Source organism: Ammospiza nelsoni, chromosome 18 (assembly GCF_027579445.1).
Source record: "Ammospiza nelsoni isolate bAmmNel1 chromosome 18, bAmmNel1.pri, whole genome shotgun sequence".
Lineage (NCBI taxonomy): Eukaryota > Metazoa > Chordata > Aves > Passeriformes > Passerellidae > Ammospiza > Ammospiza nelsoni.
In genome coordinates, this window is record NC_080650.1 from 2,925,785 (window position 1) to 2,946,791 (window position 21,007).

The following is a 21,007-nucleotide window of genomic DNA, read 5'->3' on the forward strand; positions in this document are numbered from 1 at the left end:
CTATGCCAAGGAGTGATACCAATAAGAAACATTTCCATATCACTAACACATTTTCCTATTGGAATAAAATGTTCTTTTTTCTCTGAATAAATAATAAAACCAGTTCTGGAAACAACTGATTTTTCTGAGTATTAATTTTATTAAACTGCATGGATGAAAAGGGGAAACTTTTAAGAAGAAAACCCAATCCTAGTGATATTTGGATGTCATTATAAATCTTTCACCAAAGCTCAATTATGGAGAATGTAACCTTAAAGAACAGGAAGGGAAGCTCAGCTCCCTCCAAGAGACAGGAGCCATGGAGCCACACGCCCATTAAAAGCATTGGTGGAGATGAGTTTGATTTAAGAGCAGACACAAAGACAAACACAAGGTTTCCATTGGCAGATCCAAAAACGTTCCTACAAGGATTTTGCACATTACATTGCAGTCACTTCTACCAGATGACTTTCTCATTATGTTCCTTTTAGGAAAGACTGATTAATGCAGCAGGCCTAATTTCCAAAAGAACTCAAGTTATTTGCCTATTATCTGTAAAACTCCCAGAAGAAGGTGCATTTTCTGGCAGTGCTTATAATACAGGCTCCTCTAACTTGTTCAAGGACAAGAGTAGTGAAAGGGATGGGTGGGGAGGATTAAGAGACAGGATGTCAAACTTCCCATCGTGTTTGGCCAAGCTGCAGGTGAGTCTGAGCAGTGACCACTGCTCTGTGGCAGCTGGTGGCAGCTCAGGGCTGAGCCTGGTAACCAGCAGATGGCTGGGGATGAATCCCTCTCCAGGAAGGAGATGGCACTCCCATACAAATCTTGGATTTTTAGTCGTGACCATTCAATTCAGCCTCAGTATTGTGAAAGTTAATATTTTAAGTAATCTTCTTGCACACGTGCACTCAACTCTTCCCCGTGTTTTGGGTCCCACTGCCTCAGTGCTGGCAGAAAATCTCACTTACACATCTTCTGTCATTTTCCCACCAGCCTGTGTACACCCTCTTGTATTCCTTGGTCTCTGGGTCAAGAATGCTGTATGCGCCATAACCGTCCCTCTTCCCAAACTTCCAGTCACCGCTGTAAATTGCTCCTGTGCTCTTCCAAATCTGGGTGCCTTTGCCTGTTTAACAAACAACAGGAGTGACAGGGACACCATCATGGTTAGGAGGAGGGTGCTCAGGGCTGCCCTTGTGCTCCATCCCAGGCACAAAGTCAGGCTTATGTCTGGGATTCAGTTTAGCTTCCCAAGTTGGAACCATCGTTAATCTTGATCAGGGGCTTCTGGTGTGGCCTCTGCTGAATGCAGAAATCTTTCCAAACCTCAGTTTACTGCTTGTAAACAAGTCTGTCCTGCCCTGGCTGCTCCTGCCTTGGACAGGGTCTCCTCCTGCTCTGTCCCCTGCAGCCCCTGCCACATCTTGGGAATAAATTAAGATTCCTGGAACCAAGTCAGGAGCTAAGAGAGCTCCAGGGACTGTGCAGCCAGGGTACATCCCAGTGCATGGAGCTGACTTCAGTTTGCTGTTACTTGGAAAGGATTTTTAAACATCTGTAGTAGAGATATTTTGGGCAGTTGCCCCTGAGTGCATGCAAAAGCTCTTCAAGTTACCTACTAGAAATGTTTCTGCATTTTTGCATTACATATATCAAATATATATTTATATATATGGGTGTGTGTGTTTGTGTGTACATATAGTCCTGCATGAATGAATGCTCTTCCAGGAGCATACAGAGCACACAGAACCACTGACCACTTCCTACCCCTAGGAACCTTTGTAAGAACATCTAAGTTGCTATTTTTTCTCAAAATTATCTATCTTACCATGTCTCAAGTTGTCCAGCCATTCTCCAGTATACTGATCCCCATTTACAGCATATATTGTGTGTCTTAATCCACATTTCTGGGCTTTCCTGTCCCATTCATAAAAGAGAGGGTCTCTAAGCCTCGGGTACTTTATGACGGGCATATTGCTGGTATCTGGAGAAGAAAACAAATTATTAGCAGCAATAAATTAGAAAGTACAAAGGCAGGTACAGGCAGAACAGTATTTGTGAGCCATGCACAGATATACAACAAACAGGGGGCAACTAAAGATACTGAAGTTAACATCCAGAGCTGGGCTGGAGCCCGGCGGGGTGGGATGCTCTCCGATTTTGTCTCCTGGGCTCCCCCTTCTGTCCTGATCCGCTGGACTGAGCCATTTCGAGTGATTTTGCTGCGCCTGTGCTGCGGGTACCAGGGAGCCCGGCAGGGGGAAAAACCTGGGCCTTGGGAGGAGAGGGAGAAAGAAAGGTGCTCTAGGTCCTTGCTAGGAAATAAAAGCTAGAAATTCTAACTAAGAAAATACTGTTAGAGTTCAACCTCACTTCTGCATTTTCCAGCTGTGGGAAATGGTAAACTACTATTTGGAAGGATAGCACTGCCGAATACAAGTACTTATGTGTTCAGAATGAGTCTTGGTTAGAGGACACCGAGGACAGGATCTGTCCCTCGGTATGGTGGAGTCACAGCCCACCACAGAGGATGTTTCTCCAGCGATACACTAGAACTGCTGAGTTCCTCCCTCACTTTTGAGTGCTGCAGCTCCTGGAGAAGGGGGTCTTGCCAATATTTGCCAATGGCTGGGTTTTTTCAGGACACTGTGCCACTCTTTGCTGGCTTGAGCCTGTCCTGCCCTCGCTGGAGAAGCAGAAGAGCCGAGCTACAGCAATCTGTACCACCCTGACACCGGCCATGACCTCTGAGCAGCCCGTGCCTGAGACAAGCAGCCTCTTCTCTACCCCTGCCAGATGGGAGCATCGCTTTCCCACCAACACATCCCACCACTTCTTTAACTCAAAGCTCAGGATTTACAAACCGCAGGGAGGATTCCCAGCTGCGGGGGCAGCCCCATCTGCTCGCCATGTCCTGCGCGGCACAGCCCGCGCAGAGCACCCGAGGTAATGCGGGCTGCCGGGAGCCGCCTTTATTTGCCGAATCCCCTTCTAAATGTACGTCAGCGATGCCAGGTTTGCGTAAGTGATAACGCAGTCGGTGTTCGCCTCCCTGGATGTTTTCAGCCGCCCACTCCAGGGCGCGGGGAGCTGGCAGCGAGAGGCGGGCGGTGCGGTCGCTCCGGTCGCAGCTCTCGGTGCGGAGGGCGAGGCGCGGCTGCTTCCGCGCGCCTCTGCCCAGCGCTTGGGGATGGGGCTCGAACAGACCCCGCGCCCCCCTCCAGACGCTGCTCTGCTGCTTCTGTCGGGTCTCTGGTAAAATGCAGCTTTAGTCTGCACGGCCCTGCTGGAAGCCCATTTTTTTTTTCCATGGCTCTTTTCGGAACTTCAGAGCAATGAGGTGCAGCCACTTTTCTCCACCTTACATCTTTACTTAATGAAGAGCAAGGAGGGAAATACACTGGCTGCTGCCTGTCCCTGGCAGAACCCTGCCTGGCACCGCACCCCCGCGCACCCAGCCTGACTGCCCCGGCCCCGAGGGTGCCCCGGCCGAGCTCAGCCCTTGCCGCGACCCAGCACACGGCACTGCCCTGCAGCGGGGTCCCTCTGCCAGCACCCACCGGCGGAGCGGAGTCACCCCCTCCCCTCCCAGGGCGCTGTCAGCGAGCGGAATGCTCAGGGCGGCTGTTGCCGCTGCTCCCCGGCGGGGGCCGAGCAGGAGGGCAGCGCTGAGAGCGGAAAGCCCCCAGCTCGGTTTGCAGAGCAGCCTGGAGCGCGGCCGCCGCTCTCCCGCCGCTCTCCCGCCGCCCCCGGTGCCGAGGGCCGGGCCGGACACCGACCTGCGCTGGCGGCGGCCCGGGGCTGCCCGCGGCGGCGGGGTCGCCATAGCAACTCAGAGCCAAACTGCAGCGCTGAGGGCCCCGGGCGGACAGCGACGGGCTGGGCACGGCACCGCACGCTGCTCCCCTCCCGGAGCACCGCAGCCACACACTGCGCTGTGCGGATACGTGCCCTGGGCCCGGGATGCTCCAGCAGAATATAAAGTGCTAATAAACAACGAGCGCTTCACCTCTGGTTGGTTTCTCATACGCCCAGCAGCAGAAGGCTGGAAATGAAAGCACTGATTACAGCACCGATGAGTAACAAATAAATCAGCCTTGCAAATGTCAGGAGAAATAGGAGAGAGCCCCTGAAAATGCACATCAGCGGTCTTAAAGGAGAAATCTGAATAAACCTGACACTAATTCCCTCATCCATTACACTTCTTCCACAGCCGTGGTGAGCAGGGATTGCCACTCTGGCCTTATGGGTGTCTGTAATCATCTTCCCTAATGGGTAATTGCCTGTGCACATTTCTGGTATCACACCACAGCTCTTGTACGACTCCCATGAGCCGAATGCATCTGATTCTCATCCTTTCACCACATTTTTTATGCACACCTCTGCAGGCTGTGAGGTAAAAATGTTGAGGCAGGTGGGAAATCTTGTGATGAAACAAAGCAGCTGCCTGTGTAAAGATGAGATACAGCTCAGCCTTCCCTGATGGGTGTTCCTTTGTAATCTGCAATATCTGAGGCATTCAATGGGGCTTAAACGTTGTGTCCATGCTCAGGTAGGACAGAGAATGGATTTATTCCAAGTGTGACTAAAGGCAAATATTCCATTTCCCACGGCACATGTAAGGGCCATGGGGCCAAAGGAGACAGAGCCACTGCCTGGGAAATCAGGTGGAGGAAAATGAAGAGGAAGGAAGGAAGGAAGGAAGGAAGGAAGGAAGGAAGGAAGGAAGGAAGGAAGGAAGGAAGGAAGGAAGGAAGGAAGGAAGGAAGGAAGGAAGGAAGGAAGGAAGGAAGGAAGGAAGGAAGGAAGGAAGGAAGGAAGGAAGGAAGGAAGGAAGGAAGGAAGGAAGGAAGGAAGGAAGGAAGGAAGGAAGGAAGGAAGGAAGGAAGGAAGGAAGGAAGGAAGGAAGGAAGGAAGGAAGGAAGGAAGGAAGGAAGGAAGGAAGGAAGGAAGGAAGGAAGGAAGGAAGGAAGGAAGGAAGGAAGGAAGGAAGGAAGGAAGGAAGGAAGGAAGGAAGGAAGGAAGGAAGGAAGGAAGGAAGGAAGGAAGGAAGGAAGGAAGGAAGGAAGGAAGGAAGGAAGGAAGGAAGGAAGGAAGGAAGGAAGGAAGGAAGGGCTGCTCCACAGACAACATGAGCTGGTGTGGAAATGATGGAGGGAGATCTGTACCAAGGGAAAATACACACAGGGAATTTCTTGTGTTAGATCAGATGAACTGGAAGATGGCAGCTGCTAGCAGGCATTTCCAGGGATGTAGGAGAGAGAAAACCATGGAAGCTGACCAAATTAGGAAATACTTATACGAGAGAAAATGTCTCCTGTTATTAAAAATGAGATTAAGATATCCAGGAAGGATTTATTCATAGTCACTCATATTAATGTGCTCTGGTTTGGGGCAGAGCCTAAGAATGACTGAAGACAATCATTCCTGTGTTCCACCATGGCCAGTTGTAGGGGCTGGAGTGAGGACAGAGGTTTGGGGAGGAAATGAAGAAATCCATGAGGGAGAAGAAAAAAATGCTTATTGCAGCCCAAAATCTACAGCTTGAAATTACAACCAGAAATAGCCCTCTGGAAAAGTATTAACTATTATTTCACCCCCTATATAGCACTGCACTTAATAGAGAGTTTGGCAATTAAAACAATTAGCTAATTCAGACCATTTTACTTGTCTGTTTTTAAAGGGCATGGGCTGCCTGAGGTTTTTGAACTGCAAGTCCAAACTGTGTCACACCTAACCACAGCTTCTGCTAACCAGAAGTTACATACATATTTGAAAAGTAATATACATTTGAAAACAATAAAAACTTTAAAGAGTTAAAATATTTTAGTAACAAATTAAAATTCACAAATTGGGATCAAAAACTCTCTGCAAAAACCTCTGTATGTGGATATGACAGAGGGTACTGCCTCCATTTTTTGGTTGCTTATTTTAAATTCTGCTCCTGGTTTTGTGTGTTTGTTATTTTACTTCTGTGGTCCCAGAGTGGGTTATCAGCACCCTCACAGATACTCCTGCCCCTTCCAAGGAGGTTTCACAGATAACTTATCTAGGAAGAGGCTGTGTGTGATTCCCATCTTCAGTTTTCTTAGTTCAGATATAAACTTTTGAATCATACTTAATTATTTTGTCACTTGATAATATCATTCTGTACCTTTTTTATTACAAGGGTACAGAGTGGGTAAATATAAACATATTCTTCTTACAAAAAAGGACAAAATTAGACCAGCTTGAAGAGAAGTTGGTGATATTTGAAGTTTTATCAGAAAGTTCTTTTCACTCACTCAAATGAAATTTTACTCAGAAAATGTTGTTCCATTTTGAGAGAAGGAATCTCCTTAGTAAGTAGGAAGTGGGGAAATTTTTGTAAGGGGTGTTAGATATATCTAGAATATATAACTCAGTCAAAGAGTGAGATATAAACTCAAAGTGACCCAGAAATGTCCTAACCAAACTCTCTTTTTTAGGACAACAAGGGCAGCTGTTTCCAGGCACAGCATTGAGGCCACTATGAAAAGTAGGATCAAAACCTCAAACTATGATGTGCTAGGAGGAGAATTCAGGTTTTCCTTGTCACAATTCCCCTTTTCCAGCCTTGCCAGCCAAAATTTGGCTCCAAATACCCTTTTTGGCTGTTTTCTTTTCCTTGTTTCACTCTGACAGGCACTGGCCACTGACACCAAGGAACAACAGCAAAACCTTCACCAGGCAGTGCCAGGGCTCCAGTTCTGCTGCTGGTACTGTTGCTGTTTTGGTTGTCTGGCAGTTGATTAAACCTTACATTTATTAAGACTGAAAGGAAGCTTTTCAATCTGTCCATGTAAACTATGCTGTAATTCAGCCCACAGCTCAGTGCAGTGAACTTCACTTCCAGGCTGGACACACTGAGGAGCAAACCAAGCATTGGGAGTTTGTGCATGGAAACGTGCCCAGAAACACCTTTCTGCAGCAAGGTCCTGTGACAGATTATGCACTTTTTAAAATTTTTTTCCACTTTTAAGGGCAGGATTTAAAAAAACATTAATTTTAAAAAAATATATATAGCCCAAGGCCCTCAGTATTCTACATCAGAAACCAATCATTTTTGCACTGAAAGGAGACAGCTGCTCCAAGCTGAGTTTGCTTGCACTAAGCTTGGGGAATCACCCAAGTGAAATGTCCAAACCAACTGAAAACTGTCAGAATCAATAAATTAAATTTATTCTGGGAACTTCGTAGAATAAATAGAGAAAAAGCATTTAGGGAAACATATGTTGGAATTCTTTAAAGGTGAAGAGTGTGACAACAACATACTGTGGAAGTGGGATGCTCAGATGTGTGTTTTATTGCTGCTATATTCAAAAGAAAAGCCAGGGAAGAGGTGGGAGGGTCTTGGACTCCAACCAAGCCCGTTTTGGTGAGCTGAAGGAGCAGCCCCACCACTCTGCTCTAAAGAATTGTCATTAGCAGGATTTAGGAGGGATTGAAGTGAAAGGTTTGAAGTGTAAACTTCACCTGGTGCCTCTGGCTTAAGAGGCAGCCTTGTGGGAAAGCATTTAAAATTCTTCCCTCCTTTTTGCTGGGAGCAGTTATCTCAAGATAAAAACCATGTTGGTTTTACATCAAAACAACCAAAAGTTAAAGCCGTGGGTTATCTGGGATGTTCAGGCACTTAGATAGTCATGCAGACTGCAAGGCTGGAGTCCTGGGAGCTGACACCAGATACCCTCTCCCCACGAGCTCCTGTTGCTGCCGAGTTACAGCTCTTGGTCTCTGCTGAACTACCTGCAACAAGGCAGAGGTTTAAAGGTAAATCATGGTGTTAATTCCTGAAGTCACCCAAAGCTGAGAATTATTTCCTGACCATGGAGTGCTTTGCAAGACTCTTAATATCACTGGAGGCAGATAAATTTGGCCATACTTGAGCTAATGCCTCACTTCAAATCCTTAATTTATTCCTTAATTGAGGGATAAATCCAGATGAATACAAGATGAATCAGCAGTAGGAATCTCCAGCTGAAACATGTGCCAAGTATTTTATTTATCACGGCTTATTGTCACCTGATGTCAGAATAGGGACTCATCTGCATTTAGATTTTGTCCTTTCTCCTTTGCTGTGCTGGAAAGAATCTGCATTTCTAAGACAGGGGAAAAGCATCAAAGGAAACAGCCTCAATTATCTTAAGAGGAAAGAATGAATGGAATTTGCATTCAGGAATAGTCTGGAGGGTGAAGGAAAGGAACTCACATGTGATTGTACAGATATATAACCATGTGTACTCAAACAAAATCTAACACCTAGAGAACAAATAGCCACAATTTCTCTGTGATCCTTAACTTGATTTATGAACTCCATTTCTTAGACACGTTTTCTGGCAATGAAAGGTTGGTGAGCTGGGGATTAATTAAGATAAAGGCAAACCAGAGATTCCATGTTTGCAAATTTGCTGCGCAATGGCCTTAGGTGATCTCTGGCAGCAGAAGACAGCCATTAATACTTGCAAGATACCGTGAAAAATGATCATAAAATATTGAAATTCAGAGGAAAAGCAGCAATCCTCATGTGTTGCCACAGGAGAGGTGTAGGAGCCCTGAGCATCAGCTGCACAGAGCCCTGCTCCCCACCCAGGGCTGAGGGGATCACTGCTACCTCAGCTTGCTTTGGTTCCACTCACAAAGATGTGATTGAAATAATGAGATTATACAAACAGCTACAGCCTCCCAGGAGGTGGGAGAGCTTACAGGTAATTCTGAACTATTTTGTAATGGAGCAAGGTTAAATAATGCAGAGCCAGCTGTAAGGCCAGCCCTGCTACACTCACAATGTTTGTGCTTAACTAAATGTTTTTGTGGTTTCTGTTTGAAAGAAAATGCAGATCTCTTGAATGAATATCAATTAGCATGGTGTAGTTACAAAGTTGAAAGAAATCTTTTGGGGTAATCATTATGCACAGCCACAACATGGGTAAGAATTGTTCCTTGTCCAGAGGTGTAGGGGAGAGGTGGGAAAGTTTGGGATAAATCCCTTGTGTTCTGGGAGAGCTCTGTGGCCAGCCCAGCAGGGCTCTGAGTGGGAAATGCACAACATTTCCTGCCTTTGTATGTGAAACTCACACCACAGCCCTGACTAAATGTCATCAGCCCGCAGAATTCCAGCCCAGGACAAATATTCATATCTGATAAGAGTTTCCTTTTGCTCTTTGAGGTTTACAGACCAGCAGTGAAAGGAATACTTTTAAGGGCTATTGACAATTTATGATGTCTTCTAAAAACATCTTTTCCTGAACTGACACAAGCAATCCTACAAATGTTGAAATGTTTTTACTTTCTGGATTCCAGATCTGTAGGAGCGTGTCAGCACCCCAGCCTCACCAGCAAGGGGTAAGATGGAGCTGCATCTCAGGGGTGGTGATAAACTGAGCTGACAGAGAACTGCAAAGGTGGAGGGAATGTTTTCATGTGGGAAGGAAAAATAACTTTGCTGGCAGGGAATATTCCAACCTTGTGGTGAACTGGAAAGTTCTGGCACGGGTCCAGTGCAGAGTTAATGCTCTGGTCTCAGATGTGATCCTCCTTCGTCCAAAGTAATCCAAAATCCAGGCCTCCTGCAACACACAGTCCTGTCACATAGGATTGTGGACAAATGCTAGAATCCAGGCAAATTTAATACAGACATAACAAATTGCTGTGACATTTCTATTATGTTGATTAGTTTATTTTTCTACTTCAAGATTACCAAGATCTGCCACAACATGTGTTTGATCTCTGCACAATCATGGCCTTACTGGAGAAGCAGCAGGGACAATGCAACATCCCTGGGGTTGGTGGTTCCTAAACCAGCAGAAATCCCAAACCACTGCAAGTTCTGAGAGGGTTTCTCTGGAAACTGAATGCAGCTCATCAACGGCATTTCAGGTGTCCACCCACAAATGTATGAAAAAAATATACAAAATCAAACAGTGGTCCTAGAAAAGGACCAGGGACAGCGAGAACACTGAGGAGAGTCTCTACACCCAAGGTTTTTGGTTGTTTACATGAAATTCAAGGAAACGGGATCCTACATACACTCCTCATGAAAAGACAGCGTTGCAATTGTGTTTTTACTTCACTCCTCCCCTCTCCTCTCTCTTGTATCTTTTTTTTATTGCTTCCTTCCCCTCCCCTTTTCTTCCTCTTTGCCAATTTCTACCCTTGCATCATAAGAAACTCGCAACTCACAGGATGTGGTGTCAACATTTACAACTCTTCCCACCCTGCCCCAGAACATGAGGCCCAGCTCACAACTGGCCAGTCCAGCTGCTGAATGGGTAATTATAGTAAAAATAAAGACATCAGGAATCCTTTTGTCATCTTCTGTGACACCAAAGACCTGTGACCAAGGCCCAGGTGCTGCAGGGCTGAGCTGCCTCAGATTCAGCCCCCAGGTCTCTCTGAGGGGCTGGCCCTGTACAATGGAGGGTTTTATCTCCACTCTCAGCTCCGTGTGTGATGAACCATCCTGAAAGGGCAGGAAGATGCTTCCATGTCACACCACGGAGCACTTCAGGTGCTGCCACAACACAGGGGGGCTCAGGAGAGGGGCAGGGCCTCCAGGAGGTGACCGGGACAGGGCGGGTGGCAGCAGCCGAGGGGACCCCGCCATCTGAGGGGAACACAGGCCTGACGGGGGCCGCGCCTGAGGGGACCACCACGGGAGGGGATCGCGGGCCTGAGCAGGGCCGTCACAGGAGGGGAGCCCGCACCTGAGGGGAGCCTTGAGCTGAGGGGAATCTCCGGCCTCGGGGGCTCTGCGGCCCGAGGCGAGCCCAGCCCGGAGCGCTCCCTCACCTGCCGGGTCCCTCCCCTGAGGCGGGCGGGGGGGGGGCGGGGCCGCGCCCATGACCGCGCGCGATGACGTCAGCGGCGCACGCGGCGCGCGGGCCCGGGGGTGCGGGCGGCGGGCGCGCGCCGGGGCCCGGGGAGCGGGCGCGGCCCCGCGGCCATGCGGGAGCAGCTGGAGCGGAGCCTCGGCGAGTGGCGGGAGCTGGAGGAGGAGTTCCGGCAGCTCCAGGTGAGCGGCGGGGCCCCGCGGTGCCTCCCCCGCCTGCGCGGACGCGGCTTCCCCCGCGCTGCCCTTGCCGGTTCTGCTTCGCATCGCGATGCGGGGCCGGCCCCGGCTCGCCCCGCCCGGCAGGAGCGGGACCGGGGGTCCCCACACCGGCCGCATCTCCGGGGCGGCTCGGCGGGAGCAGCCGGAGGTGCGGGAGGGCTCCCCCAGCCCTCGCCGCGGCCGCGGGGTGCCCGCCCGGAGCGGGGATCCCGAGCATCCCTCCCTGCACGGCCCCGCACACAGCCCGGGCCCCGCTCCCCCGAGCCCCGGCCGTGCCCCGGGTCCCTCTGGGGATGCACCGCGATGCGGTGCCGCGGTTCCCGGTGCTGGAGGAAGGATGGGAGAAGGGGACGCGGTGCGGTTGTGCTGCAAAGAGCAGTGCGGGCAGCGCCTGTCCCGCCAGCAGCTCCTGGCCGGGTCTGATCTCCCGTGGTGGGATACGCCGGGTCCAAGCGCTGTTTTTCCATCTTGCAAAAGTGCATTGAGGGGCAGAAAGGTCTCGGAGTGGGGGCCAAGAGCTGTTCTACAAGATGCTTTTACCTTCAGAAACCTTCCCTTCCTTCCCTGCTTGTCATCAGTGCTGCACCCTATACATGTGCTTAAAATCTTAAAGCCAGTTTTAAAGTACGACAGGCTGTTCTCACTCTGGAGGCTGTTCTAGCCTCTTTTAGACTGTTAAACAGAACGTGCATGCAAAAAAAAAGTGTGATCTCCACATTTAGCTTGTTTCTTAATTAAAACTCAGTTCAGGTTGTACTCCTGTTAGCAGAAACAAGGGTTGGGTGCTGGGGGAGCCCATCTGGAGTGGTTTTGTTGGTCACTTGTTTGCTGTGTGCACCTTCTCGACAAACTCCCTGCCTTAGTCTGACCTAAACCACAGTAAATGTCAGTGATTGATTGTCCCTGCCTCAGTTTCCCCACCTGGAAAAGGAAAGTAGAAACACTTTTTGGTGGGGTGGCAGCTGCTGGTGGTCGAGGTGTGAGCATTAATGCTGTAGAGGTGTGCTCAGCTAAACCAAATGAGCCTCAGTGAGACCTGCAGTGCCTGTACGGGGTTAGTTTGGTTATGAAGGTCTTTACACCAGACACAGGAGCTTGTTTTGGATTGTTCTTGTAAATAAAGAACAGCTACCAGGTGGGTCCTAGCAAGGAGGAGAGCAAAGGTTTGGTTTGTGTGGTTTCTCCACCATGTTTATGCTCTGGGAAGAGCAGTGGGAATTTCCTGTGGTTCTTGGTGTGCTGGTAGGTGAAGCAGCCGTGTAACCCACACTCTCTTGGCACCAACTCTACAAACTCTGTTTTCCAATTTATTATAGGTCTTCAAATTGGCTCAGAGGTCATTGCTTGGTGCTTGGAGAGCCCTTCCTGAGACCTCCCTCATGGGGAAAGGGGTGAAATCCTTGCAAAGGGTGGAAAGGCAGAGCTAAGGGCAGGGAGGGGTGAGAGCAGAGTTTCCTCTCAATGGGTTTGTAGTTGGTGAGCATGTCCTCGTTATGGCTGAGCACTAATTGGGGGCTTCAGGGGACCAATGAGCTGTGATAAAGCAGTTCCTCCCAGGGAGCATCTGAGGCCACAGGCAGGGACATCAGTTCAGCTCTTTAAACCAGAATATGGGGCAGTAGGTTGCTTGAATATCCGTGGGGTTGGGACGGCAGTGATGGCCAGGACGTGCCTAAACCCTCAGCCAGGGATTTATGCCTGGTGCTGTCTTTCCCTTCCCTCCCCCACTCTGTTAGGTCCTCCTTTATTTTCTCTAAGATTTAATCTGGCTGTGAAATTGGAGTGCCTGCTCTGTGATTTAGCCACCATTTGATGGGCATGGAGCAGGATCAAATGGAGGATTAGGGGATTCAAGGATTAGGGGCTTCATTGCAGGGTGGGATGGCAGTGAGAAGCTCCTGAGTGGGAACGCTCTTTAAAGAAGCAATGAGATGAATGTAGAGGATGCTTTTCCTCTTGCAGGAATGCCATCAGTGTCCATTTAAGCCCTTGTAGCTGTACTGGTTTGGCATCTTCTCCTTGTTGCTTGATAAGGGGGTGCCTGTTGTATCCCATAAAAAAACCCTAGTTTCCCTTGGAGGTGAGGGACAAATGCCATGAATAACTTAGGAGGGCTCTTCCTACCAACCACCTCCTCTTCTCCTGCAGGAAACACACAAAGTTTACAGGCAGAAACTGGAAGAAGTCACCAGCTTGCAGACAGCCTGCAGCAGCTCCATACAGCGGCAGAAGAAGACACTGAGGGACCTGAAGCACAGCCTGCAGCGGTAACAGGAGGGTGGGGTGGAGTGGGGTGGGATAGTTCTCTTTCCCAAGGACTGAAATGCTTGGATTGTCTTTTACTAGACAATCTATATTGCAGTGCTAAAGTTGTTCCATCTTGCAGCCAAGTAATTGTTCATTACTGCATGAGAGAGGGAGCCCTGTAAATAAAGACATTTAAGGGAGCTGCTGTGGGTTTCTTCCTTGCTGTGCGTTGCAGGGCTGTGCAGCTTTTGGCTGTGCCAGGTGAGCAATGCTTTGCTCTGTAACTGCACTGGAAGAGCAACATCAGCCCTTGAACCTGAAGGTGTGACTTGCTCCTGGGTAGATTTACAGGAGGGAACTGTCTCTGGCTGCCTGACTGATCCCAGGAGGAGCCATGGGCTGAATTCCTTGTGTGCAGCACCTCTGACACCACAGGCTGCTGGCTCTGCTGCTCACTGCTCCCTGGTTAACATTAATTACTAAAACCACAGTTTGTCAGTAAATCATCAGCTCTGTGTCCTGTTAGATCCTGAAACACTTCATACCTGAAGAGCTGCAGCCTCTGCAAGGGCAGTGCCTGAAACCATGCACAGAGTTCCCAGGGTGGAGAGAATTCCTTCAGAAAAACACAATATTCCCATGCAATCCTGTCACTGAGCTGATGCAAAGAGAAGCTGATTTATAAACCAACTGGTTGAAATAACCTACAGCAACATAAACCTGGCAGTGAAATAAAGTCGTGATAAGCCAAATGGTTCCTCAGAAATACAGGAGCAAAGCATCAGTTCCCAGAGCCAGCTTTTTAACAGCCTGGATTTTATGACATTATTTTCCTTCAAATAAAAAGGAGGTGAAAACATGAACAGGAATATCTTGTTTCTGTGTTCTTGCAGGTGCAAGCCCAGAGCGAGTCCTGAGGAGTTTGCTCTCATTCAGGAGATCAGCAGCCAGATCAAGGAGAGGCAGAATGCCTTCTTTGACATGGAAGCCTACCTGCCCAAGAGGAACGGGTATGTGCTCCACCAGGGAGGTTTGTGTGCTCCAGGAATTTTGGATTTTAAATGTTCACAGAAAAGCTCTTTGTTCCCGAAGGAAAAGGTTGAAGAAAGACATGTAAAATTGGATTAGTCATAAATCTCTTGCTGAGCTGCTGTGTCAGTTGTACACAGAATTCATTAGCTGTGAGTGGATGTAAATGTGTGTGGGCAGTGCAGGTTTTCTGTTAAAATGACAGTAACCTGCACTGGCAAGGGATTGTGCAGCTCACTGTTCCACACTGATGTTTTCCTGGGCTAATTTTTTTGAGGGCTGAATCAGAGCAAGACTTTTCTCTTTTTTAATAATATTTTGTAAACCAATTTAACTTTTCCTTCAAGCGGGGTTGCTAGGACAGAATTATGTCAGTTGTCAAGGACTGTGTGATGCTGCAACCCCTCAGAAGTTTCTAACAAACTTTTCTTCCAAATCCTCCCTGTGTTTGGGTTTGGCCAGTGCACACTGCATATATCGCCCTTAGACTGTAGTGCAAAAAAGGGACCAGGAAAATGAGGCTTTTCAGTAACTTCTGGGAAATGCTGACCAATATTTCCATGTTTAAAGCTTTTTCTGTGGTATTTCCCTCCAGTTTGTATTAACTAAAAATGTCCAGCAACCGTGGCTTTGGCAGAGCCACTGTCTTATCACCTTGCTCAGATCATCCTGTGGTGTTCAAATAAAACAACTTACTTGGGTCTGCTCTTGGCTTTTGTCTTCCAGCCTGTACTTAAATCTGGTGCTGGGAAATGTGAATGTTACTCTCCTGAGCAACCAGGCAAAGTGAGTGAGCCTCCCCACGTGTGTGAGTTTTGGATTCTCTGGGGCCAGCTGTGGGTGTGGGCTGGAGCCCAGAGAGGGAATGGGTTTCTCTTAGACCTGATGAGTGAAATGCTGAGGATGGGTGACTGGACTATGACATGGGGATAAGCTGACATCTTCTGTACCTCCAATTAATTCAATTTATTGCTTGCTTTTAAGTCCAGCTCAGCCTGTAGTCTTAATTGTAAAAGTGTTTGGAGTTTTTTTTGTGCTGAAAAATGGTGCTGTGACATCTAGGCATACAGTGCTCTAGAAAATGGAGATATATATGTATTTTTAAAATCTTGTCATGCCATCCCAGAAACCAGCTCTGATGGACTTAGGGCATTGTGTTGCAGCTGAGACAGACCCTCCCTGACACTGCCTTTCACCACTGTCCACTGCTTTTCCAAGGGTTTCAGCAAAACCTCTGTCTCTGGGCTTGGTATTTGGCTTTGTATGTGGCATGGAAAGGTGAAGCCACATTCCAGTCAAACATCTGTTTGTGTCCACAACTGGCACCTGTTTCCTTCCAGGTTTGCATACAAGGACGAGTATGAGAAGTTCAAACTTTATCTGACAATAATCTTGTTACTGGGGGCTGTTGCCTGCAGGTGTTTTCTCCACTACAGGTAAGATACATTTTTGTTTCTTATCAAGTGTTTTGCATGAAATTGTGCTGGGTTTGAATTATCTAATGCACTGTTAAGGACAGTGAGACAGCTCACGTGCTGTTTAGGCTTTGAGCAGTTGGGCAGCAGACACCTGCTCTTCTTCAACTCTGGCAGGAGTTGTATTTTAGCCAGCTGTTTTTCCTTTTTAAAAGGAAACTCCAACATCACGTTTCCTGATGATGCTAAAAATTGATGTTGTTATTCTGGCATCATGCTGTCATTGGGAACAAACAGCTGATTGTACTTGTGGGCTGTCCCAGGCAGGGACCAACCCTGTGCTGCAGCTCTGGCTAACAACAAAAGCAACAAAAAAGAATTTGTGTGAAATAATCAGACTTGAAACATTACCTCTAGGTTGTGATAAAGTGTCTGAGCACCAACAAGCTTCCATTATCATTTTGCTTAAAAACCAGGAAGGTGTTGGAGCCACGCACTTCCACTCTGTGTCTGAATGAATGCAGGATTGTACCAGCAGTGATGCTGCCCCAAGTCTCCTTGGCTGCCCCAAGTCCCCTTGGCTTCAGGAGTTTGCAAATGGCAAAATAAAGTTTTGGTGTTTTGATTTTTTTGCTTCAGAGCATAATGCTCTTCCATTCTTTTAGTTGATTGGATTGATATAGATCTCATGGAATCTCCTCATTGAATTAGCCTGGAGACAGGCCTCTCTAAATTGGATCATCTGCTGCTTCTGTGGTGCTTTCTCTCCTTGAGCAGCACTTAATTCATCCCTGCATACCTGCTTATCAGCTCAGGATCTGCAGTGTTGGATCCCAGGGTAGAAGGGGCTGGAGCCTGGCAGTGCTGCCTGTGTGCTGTGCTGCTTGTGGGTTACAGATGTTCAGGATGGGACTTTGTGTCCATAGCCTCACTTGGGCAGGTTTTCATCTAGGAAAAATAGGAGTTTTTAAAATGCATCTTTATAATTAACAAGAGGGTTTTTTACTGTGTGTTTTTTGTGTTTAACAGGGTGACAGATGAAGTGTTTAACTTTCTGTTGGTGTGGTATTACTGCACGCTGACGATACGGGAGAGCATTCTCATTAGCAATGGCTCAAGGTACAGTGCCACCTGCACAAACATGAAAGCATGGAATGTCCTTAGGGAAAACCAGGCAGCAAAAGGGGATTCAGCCTGGCACTGAAGCCCAGCAAATCTGAGATGCTGATGGCCTCTCTGCAGAGTCTTGGCTCTCTCCTCCTCCCTGGTCACTTCCAAGGGCACCTGAGGTTTGGGGAGAGAGCAGCTGCAGTTCCTGACAGTCCCCAAGTTATTGGTGCAAGGTGCTGGCTGGGTTTGGTAGCTGTAGGTTGTAGATGTGTCTGGGGTGTGTGTGCTGCCTTGTGTTAGAGGTCACACATCTTTGGCTGGAAATGCCACAGCATCCCTTGTGCTTGATTTGGGGCATCTACTTTGTTGCCATTTTTGGATCATTTTTTGCCAGTAAGGCTGGACTTAATGCTGAAATCCATGTTTCTTGTCTAACTGCCATGTTTTTTACTGCTCAGGATCAAAGGCTGGTGGGTGTCTCATCACTACGTTTCCACGTTCCTCTCTGGAGTGATGTTAACGTGGTGAGTCTGCTCCTGCCTGCTCGAGGTGCTTCAAGCCTGTTTCATGGTGTTTACATCATCTGAGCATTTAAATCCAGTGTGACCATGAAGCTGTGGCCACGGGACGTATGGCAGCGTGTCAGCCTTAATATTTGTTTGATGTTCAGATGTTTTCAATGATAAATACAACACTGTAAGTTTGTATTTACATTGCTGGTTAAAAAAAAAAAAAGGAAAGAAATGCAAACCCTGTGGCTGTAGTTGGGCTGGTGATAGCAAAATCTGCAAATCTCCCAGTTCCTGTCTCTGTACTTAAGGAAACAAGCAGCACTTTGCTATAGAGGAAGGACACCACAAAATGGATATTTGGTGCCTTTACTGAGCCTTGATTAGAGAGTTTAAAGCCAAAAATTCAAGTTACCCCCTTGCAATGGGTGCTGGTCAGACAACCCACAAAATGCACTCCCTATGCAGCCTGTCTCAACTTGGGCATAAACTGATGAGTTAATTATTAAAAATTGTTTTAAAACAACAGATGCTTCTGCCCTGAATCTGTAAGGGCTTGACAGTGGCTGGGGCAGACAGTCCTTGCCCTCCATCTATCCTGAACTGCCCTCAGGATAAGCAGCACAACCACCCCTGTTGCAGTGCTGGGATTCTTGATGCAGATGATGCTGAACGATTTTGCTGCCTAGAGAAAACTGATAAAGGATGAGAGGGGACAGCATTTATCCTTGTTAGAGAGGAGAAACCTAATCAATGAGAGCACTTCCTGTGGCTGTAGCACCTCTCAGGGCTCCCAGTGGGTGGAATGGGCTGGGCACCAGCTCCTGGTTCGTTTGCTAATGGCATCAGGCCTGGTGGAGAAGGGGAAGGGGTGGATGCATTGGATGCTTTTAGCAGATTAATGGAGCTCCCCATGTTCTCTTCCAGGCCAGATGGACTCATGTATCAGATGTTTCGCAGTCAATTTTTAGCATTTTCAATATTTCAGAGTGAGTATATCTTACTTTGCTAATTCAGGGGGTAAAGTCACTTTGTGTCATATGTGCTTAAAAGAAAACACTTTCATTTAGTAAATACTGGAATATTAAACTGTGGGAATATAAAGATAGTGTACAAATATGCAATCTAGAAATATAAGCAATAATTAAATGCTGTTGGATTAAACAATATTGAAGTAGTTTGATACTTACCATATTTCTGAATAACCAATGGAGTGATGTTTTCTCTCTCCTTCTCCAGGCTGTGTTCAGTTCTTACAGTATTATTACCAAAGGGGCTGCCTCTACAGGCTCCGGGCTTTGGGGGAGAGAAACCACTTGGACCTTACAGTGGGTGAGGTGTCCTGCTGGGCTTTCTTTGCACAGATTTTGGGTGCAGTGACAGGAAGGAGAGGGCTGTGTGCCCCCCATGGCAGAGCTGTCCCCTGCCTGGCTGCCTGTGTCCCAAGGCAGGATGGGCAGTGAGACTTTTATCCCCCTCCTCAGGTCCTGTAGGTCAGGAGCAGAGGAATCTGATCTTTGTCAGCATTTGAGGAGACTAAGATGGACGTTTTGGTCATCCCTAACTTTATCCTCCTCTAACTACCCCAATTTCAAACAAATCTTTTTACTTGATAGGAATAGCCCTTATGGTGGTGATCTGGTTGGGAGGAGCTGCAGGTTCAGTCCTGGCTCTTCTGTGCTCACACTCTGCCTCTTCTGTCAACCTTTTCCAGAAGGATTCCAGTCCTGGATGTGGCGGGGGTTGACGTTTCTCCTTCCCTTCTTGTTCTTTGGGCACGTAAGTTGGGTGATCCCCTCCTCCCTCTGTGGTGCAGTTTCTGCTGCTGCACCACCCAAAGGTGCTTTGGATCACAGACGTTTCCAAGGCTTAATTCTTTTTGCTCATAATTAAATTGCCTTTTTTCTTTTCCCCTCTGCAGTTCTGGCAGCTATACAATGCAATCACTCTTTTCAGATTGTCAAGGCACAAGGAATGCAAAGAATGGCAGGTGTGTGTTGGCTCTGCTCAGAAGAAGCACAGAGCAGGGCAGAGGGGGTGCTTGACCACATCCTGGAAGATATTTGGGCATCTGACTGCATTTAAATATCTCAGGATAATGCAGCACAGAGCCTGTTTTGTGTCTGGTAGAGCCCAGCAGTGCTGAATATAATCCATGTTGTAATATCACAAGGTAATAAATGCTGCTTCCTCTTCCCTTTCAGGTTTTTGTGTTGGCTTTCACATTCCTGCTGCTGTTCCTTGGGAACTTCCTCACTACTCTCAAGGTGGTGCACACTAAGCTGCAGAAGAACAAAGACAAGGTGAAGAAGCTGTGACTGCCCCTGTTCCCAGTGTGCATCCAGCAGGGCTGGGTGTGGGACAGACCCTGCCCAGCCCCAGCCAGGCTATGGATGGGCTCAGGACTTGCCTGTCCCCGTGTCTGGTAAAGGACTCTGCCAGCACAGACTCAGTATTAATGCAAGCATGGCTCTCCAGTCACACTCCTGCTATTTATGTATATTTAATATAAAATGTTTTGCTTCTGGGGTTTTTGTTCTGTATATAGAGCAGCATGCACCTGCCTGGCCAAGCACCAGCGTTGGGGGAAATGTGGGATCTACTGTAATTCCAATTCTGGAATGATACCTGACACTTTGCAGTTTTATTATTTAAATTCTGGGTATTGAATTTATTGAGGTTTATGAACACTCTGGGTGGATCAGTAATACAGAATGAATGCTGTTTTTCAAGGCATATTCTCAGTGGCAATACTAACCTGTGTGTACTGTGAAAAGAAAATACTCATCTTTGTACCATACTGCTGCTATATACACTTCTAAAAAGCTATTTAAATAAGAGGAATTCCTCATTTGAAAACAAAATCATGTGAACAAAAGCAGTTTTTAAATGGCAGGGAAGTCTGCTAGCCCTTTTCCAGGGAGACCAGGTCATTTGTCCAGGCCTGAAAGAGCCTAAAATAAACCATTCAATATGCAACTGCCTCTGCCCTTTTTTAGTAACAAGCACATGGCCCTTGGGTTGGTTTTTGAGGTTCTGGAAAGGGGAGGACAGGCTCAGCTCAAACATCAAATACTTCCTTTAGATGCTGCACTTGTACCAATAATGAAGAGAAGGGAAATGCGGGGTCAAGGGGATGGCAGGGGACAAACACTGACTGCTACCTTGCTAAAGTCCTTGTGCTGCTTGATTTGCACTCACCCATTGGAACACCCTTCTTTGGGTGCTGTAATTTCTGTACCTCCTCAGGCAGCTGCAGCACTGAGCTGCCCTGGGCTGTGTCTTTCCCAGCAGTGAAAGGCAGCACAAAGCTCAGCCTGGGCACATCCTGTGGCAGTGTGAGTGGCAAACAGTGCCCTCCTCCCCACAGGATGCTCACCAGGGGACAGACAATGCACCACAGCCTTGAGATGGAGTCATCACTTCTGTTGCTCAGGCTAGCAAAATTCCCTTTGCTGTGTCAGTGTCCTGTGGGCATGAACAATAAACTGCAATTTGCATAATTTCAACAGTTTTCACACCAGTTGGGCTGTGTTTTGCTGCCTTTTACACACCCTGTAAGGTTTTTTGTTTTACTTGAACTCTCAGTTTATGAGATTCAAATTATTGTCTGTTGAGAGCAAACTGGAACCTCATTCTGCAGGGAT

The 21,007-nt window shown here is 47.7% G+C and overlaps 2 protein-coding genes across 2 annotated transcripts in view; one reads left to right on the forward strand and one right to left on the reverse strand.

The window, feature by feature from the left end:
* The window catches only part of MORN3 (MORN repeat containing 3), a 15,842-nt gene extending 6,281 nt beyond the window's left edge, over positions 1-9,561 (reverse strand). Inside the window, exons 1-3 of the mRNA XM_059484940.1 lie at positions 9,463-9,561; positions 1,811-1,966; positions 951-1,108 (exon numbers count right to left, since the gene is read on the reverse strand). Coding sequence (XP_059340923.1) covers positions 951-1,108; positions 1,811-1,955 — 303 coding nt within the window. The 5' untranslated portion in view covers positions 1,956-1,966; positions 9,463-9,561. The remainder of the gene's footprint in view (positions 1-950; positions 1,109-1,810; positions 1,967-9,462) is intronic.
* A 1,333-nt stretch (positions 9,562-10,894) lies between these two features.
* On the forward strand, positions 10,895-20,328 carry TMEM120B (transmembrane protein 120B). The gene is made up of 12 exons (XM_059484875.1): positions 10,895-11,011; positions 13,199-13,317; positions 14,191-14,307; positions 15,053-15,112; positions 15,667-15,762; positions 16,771-16,860; positions 17,310-17,375; positions 18,288-18,349; positions 18,600-18,692; positions 19,075-19,139; positions 19,282-19,350; positions 19,565-20,328. Exons 1-12 carry the CDS (start codon positions 10,943-10,945, stop codon positions 19,676-19,678), a joined length of 1,020 nt encoding a protein of 339 aa, XP_059340858.1. The 5' UTR covers positions 10,895-10,942; the 3' UTR covers positions 19,679-20,328.
* Positions 20,329-21,007: the final 679 nt, after the last annotated feature.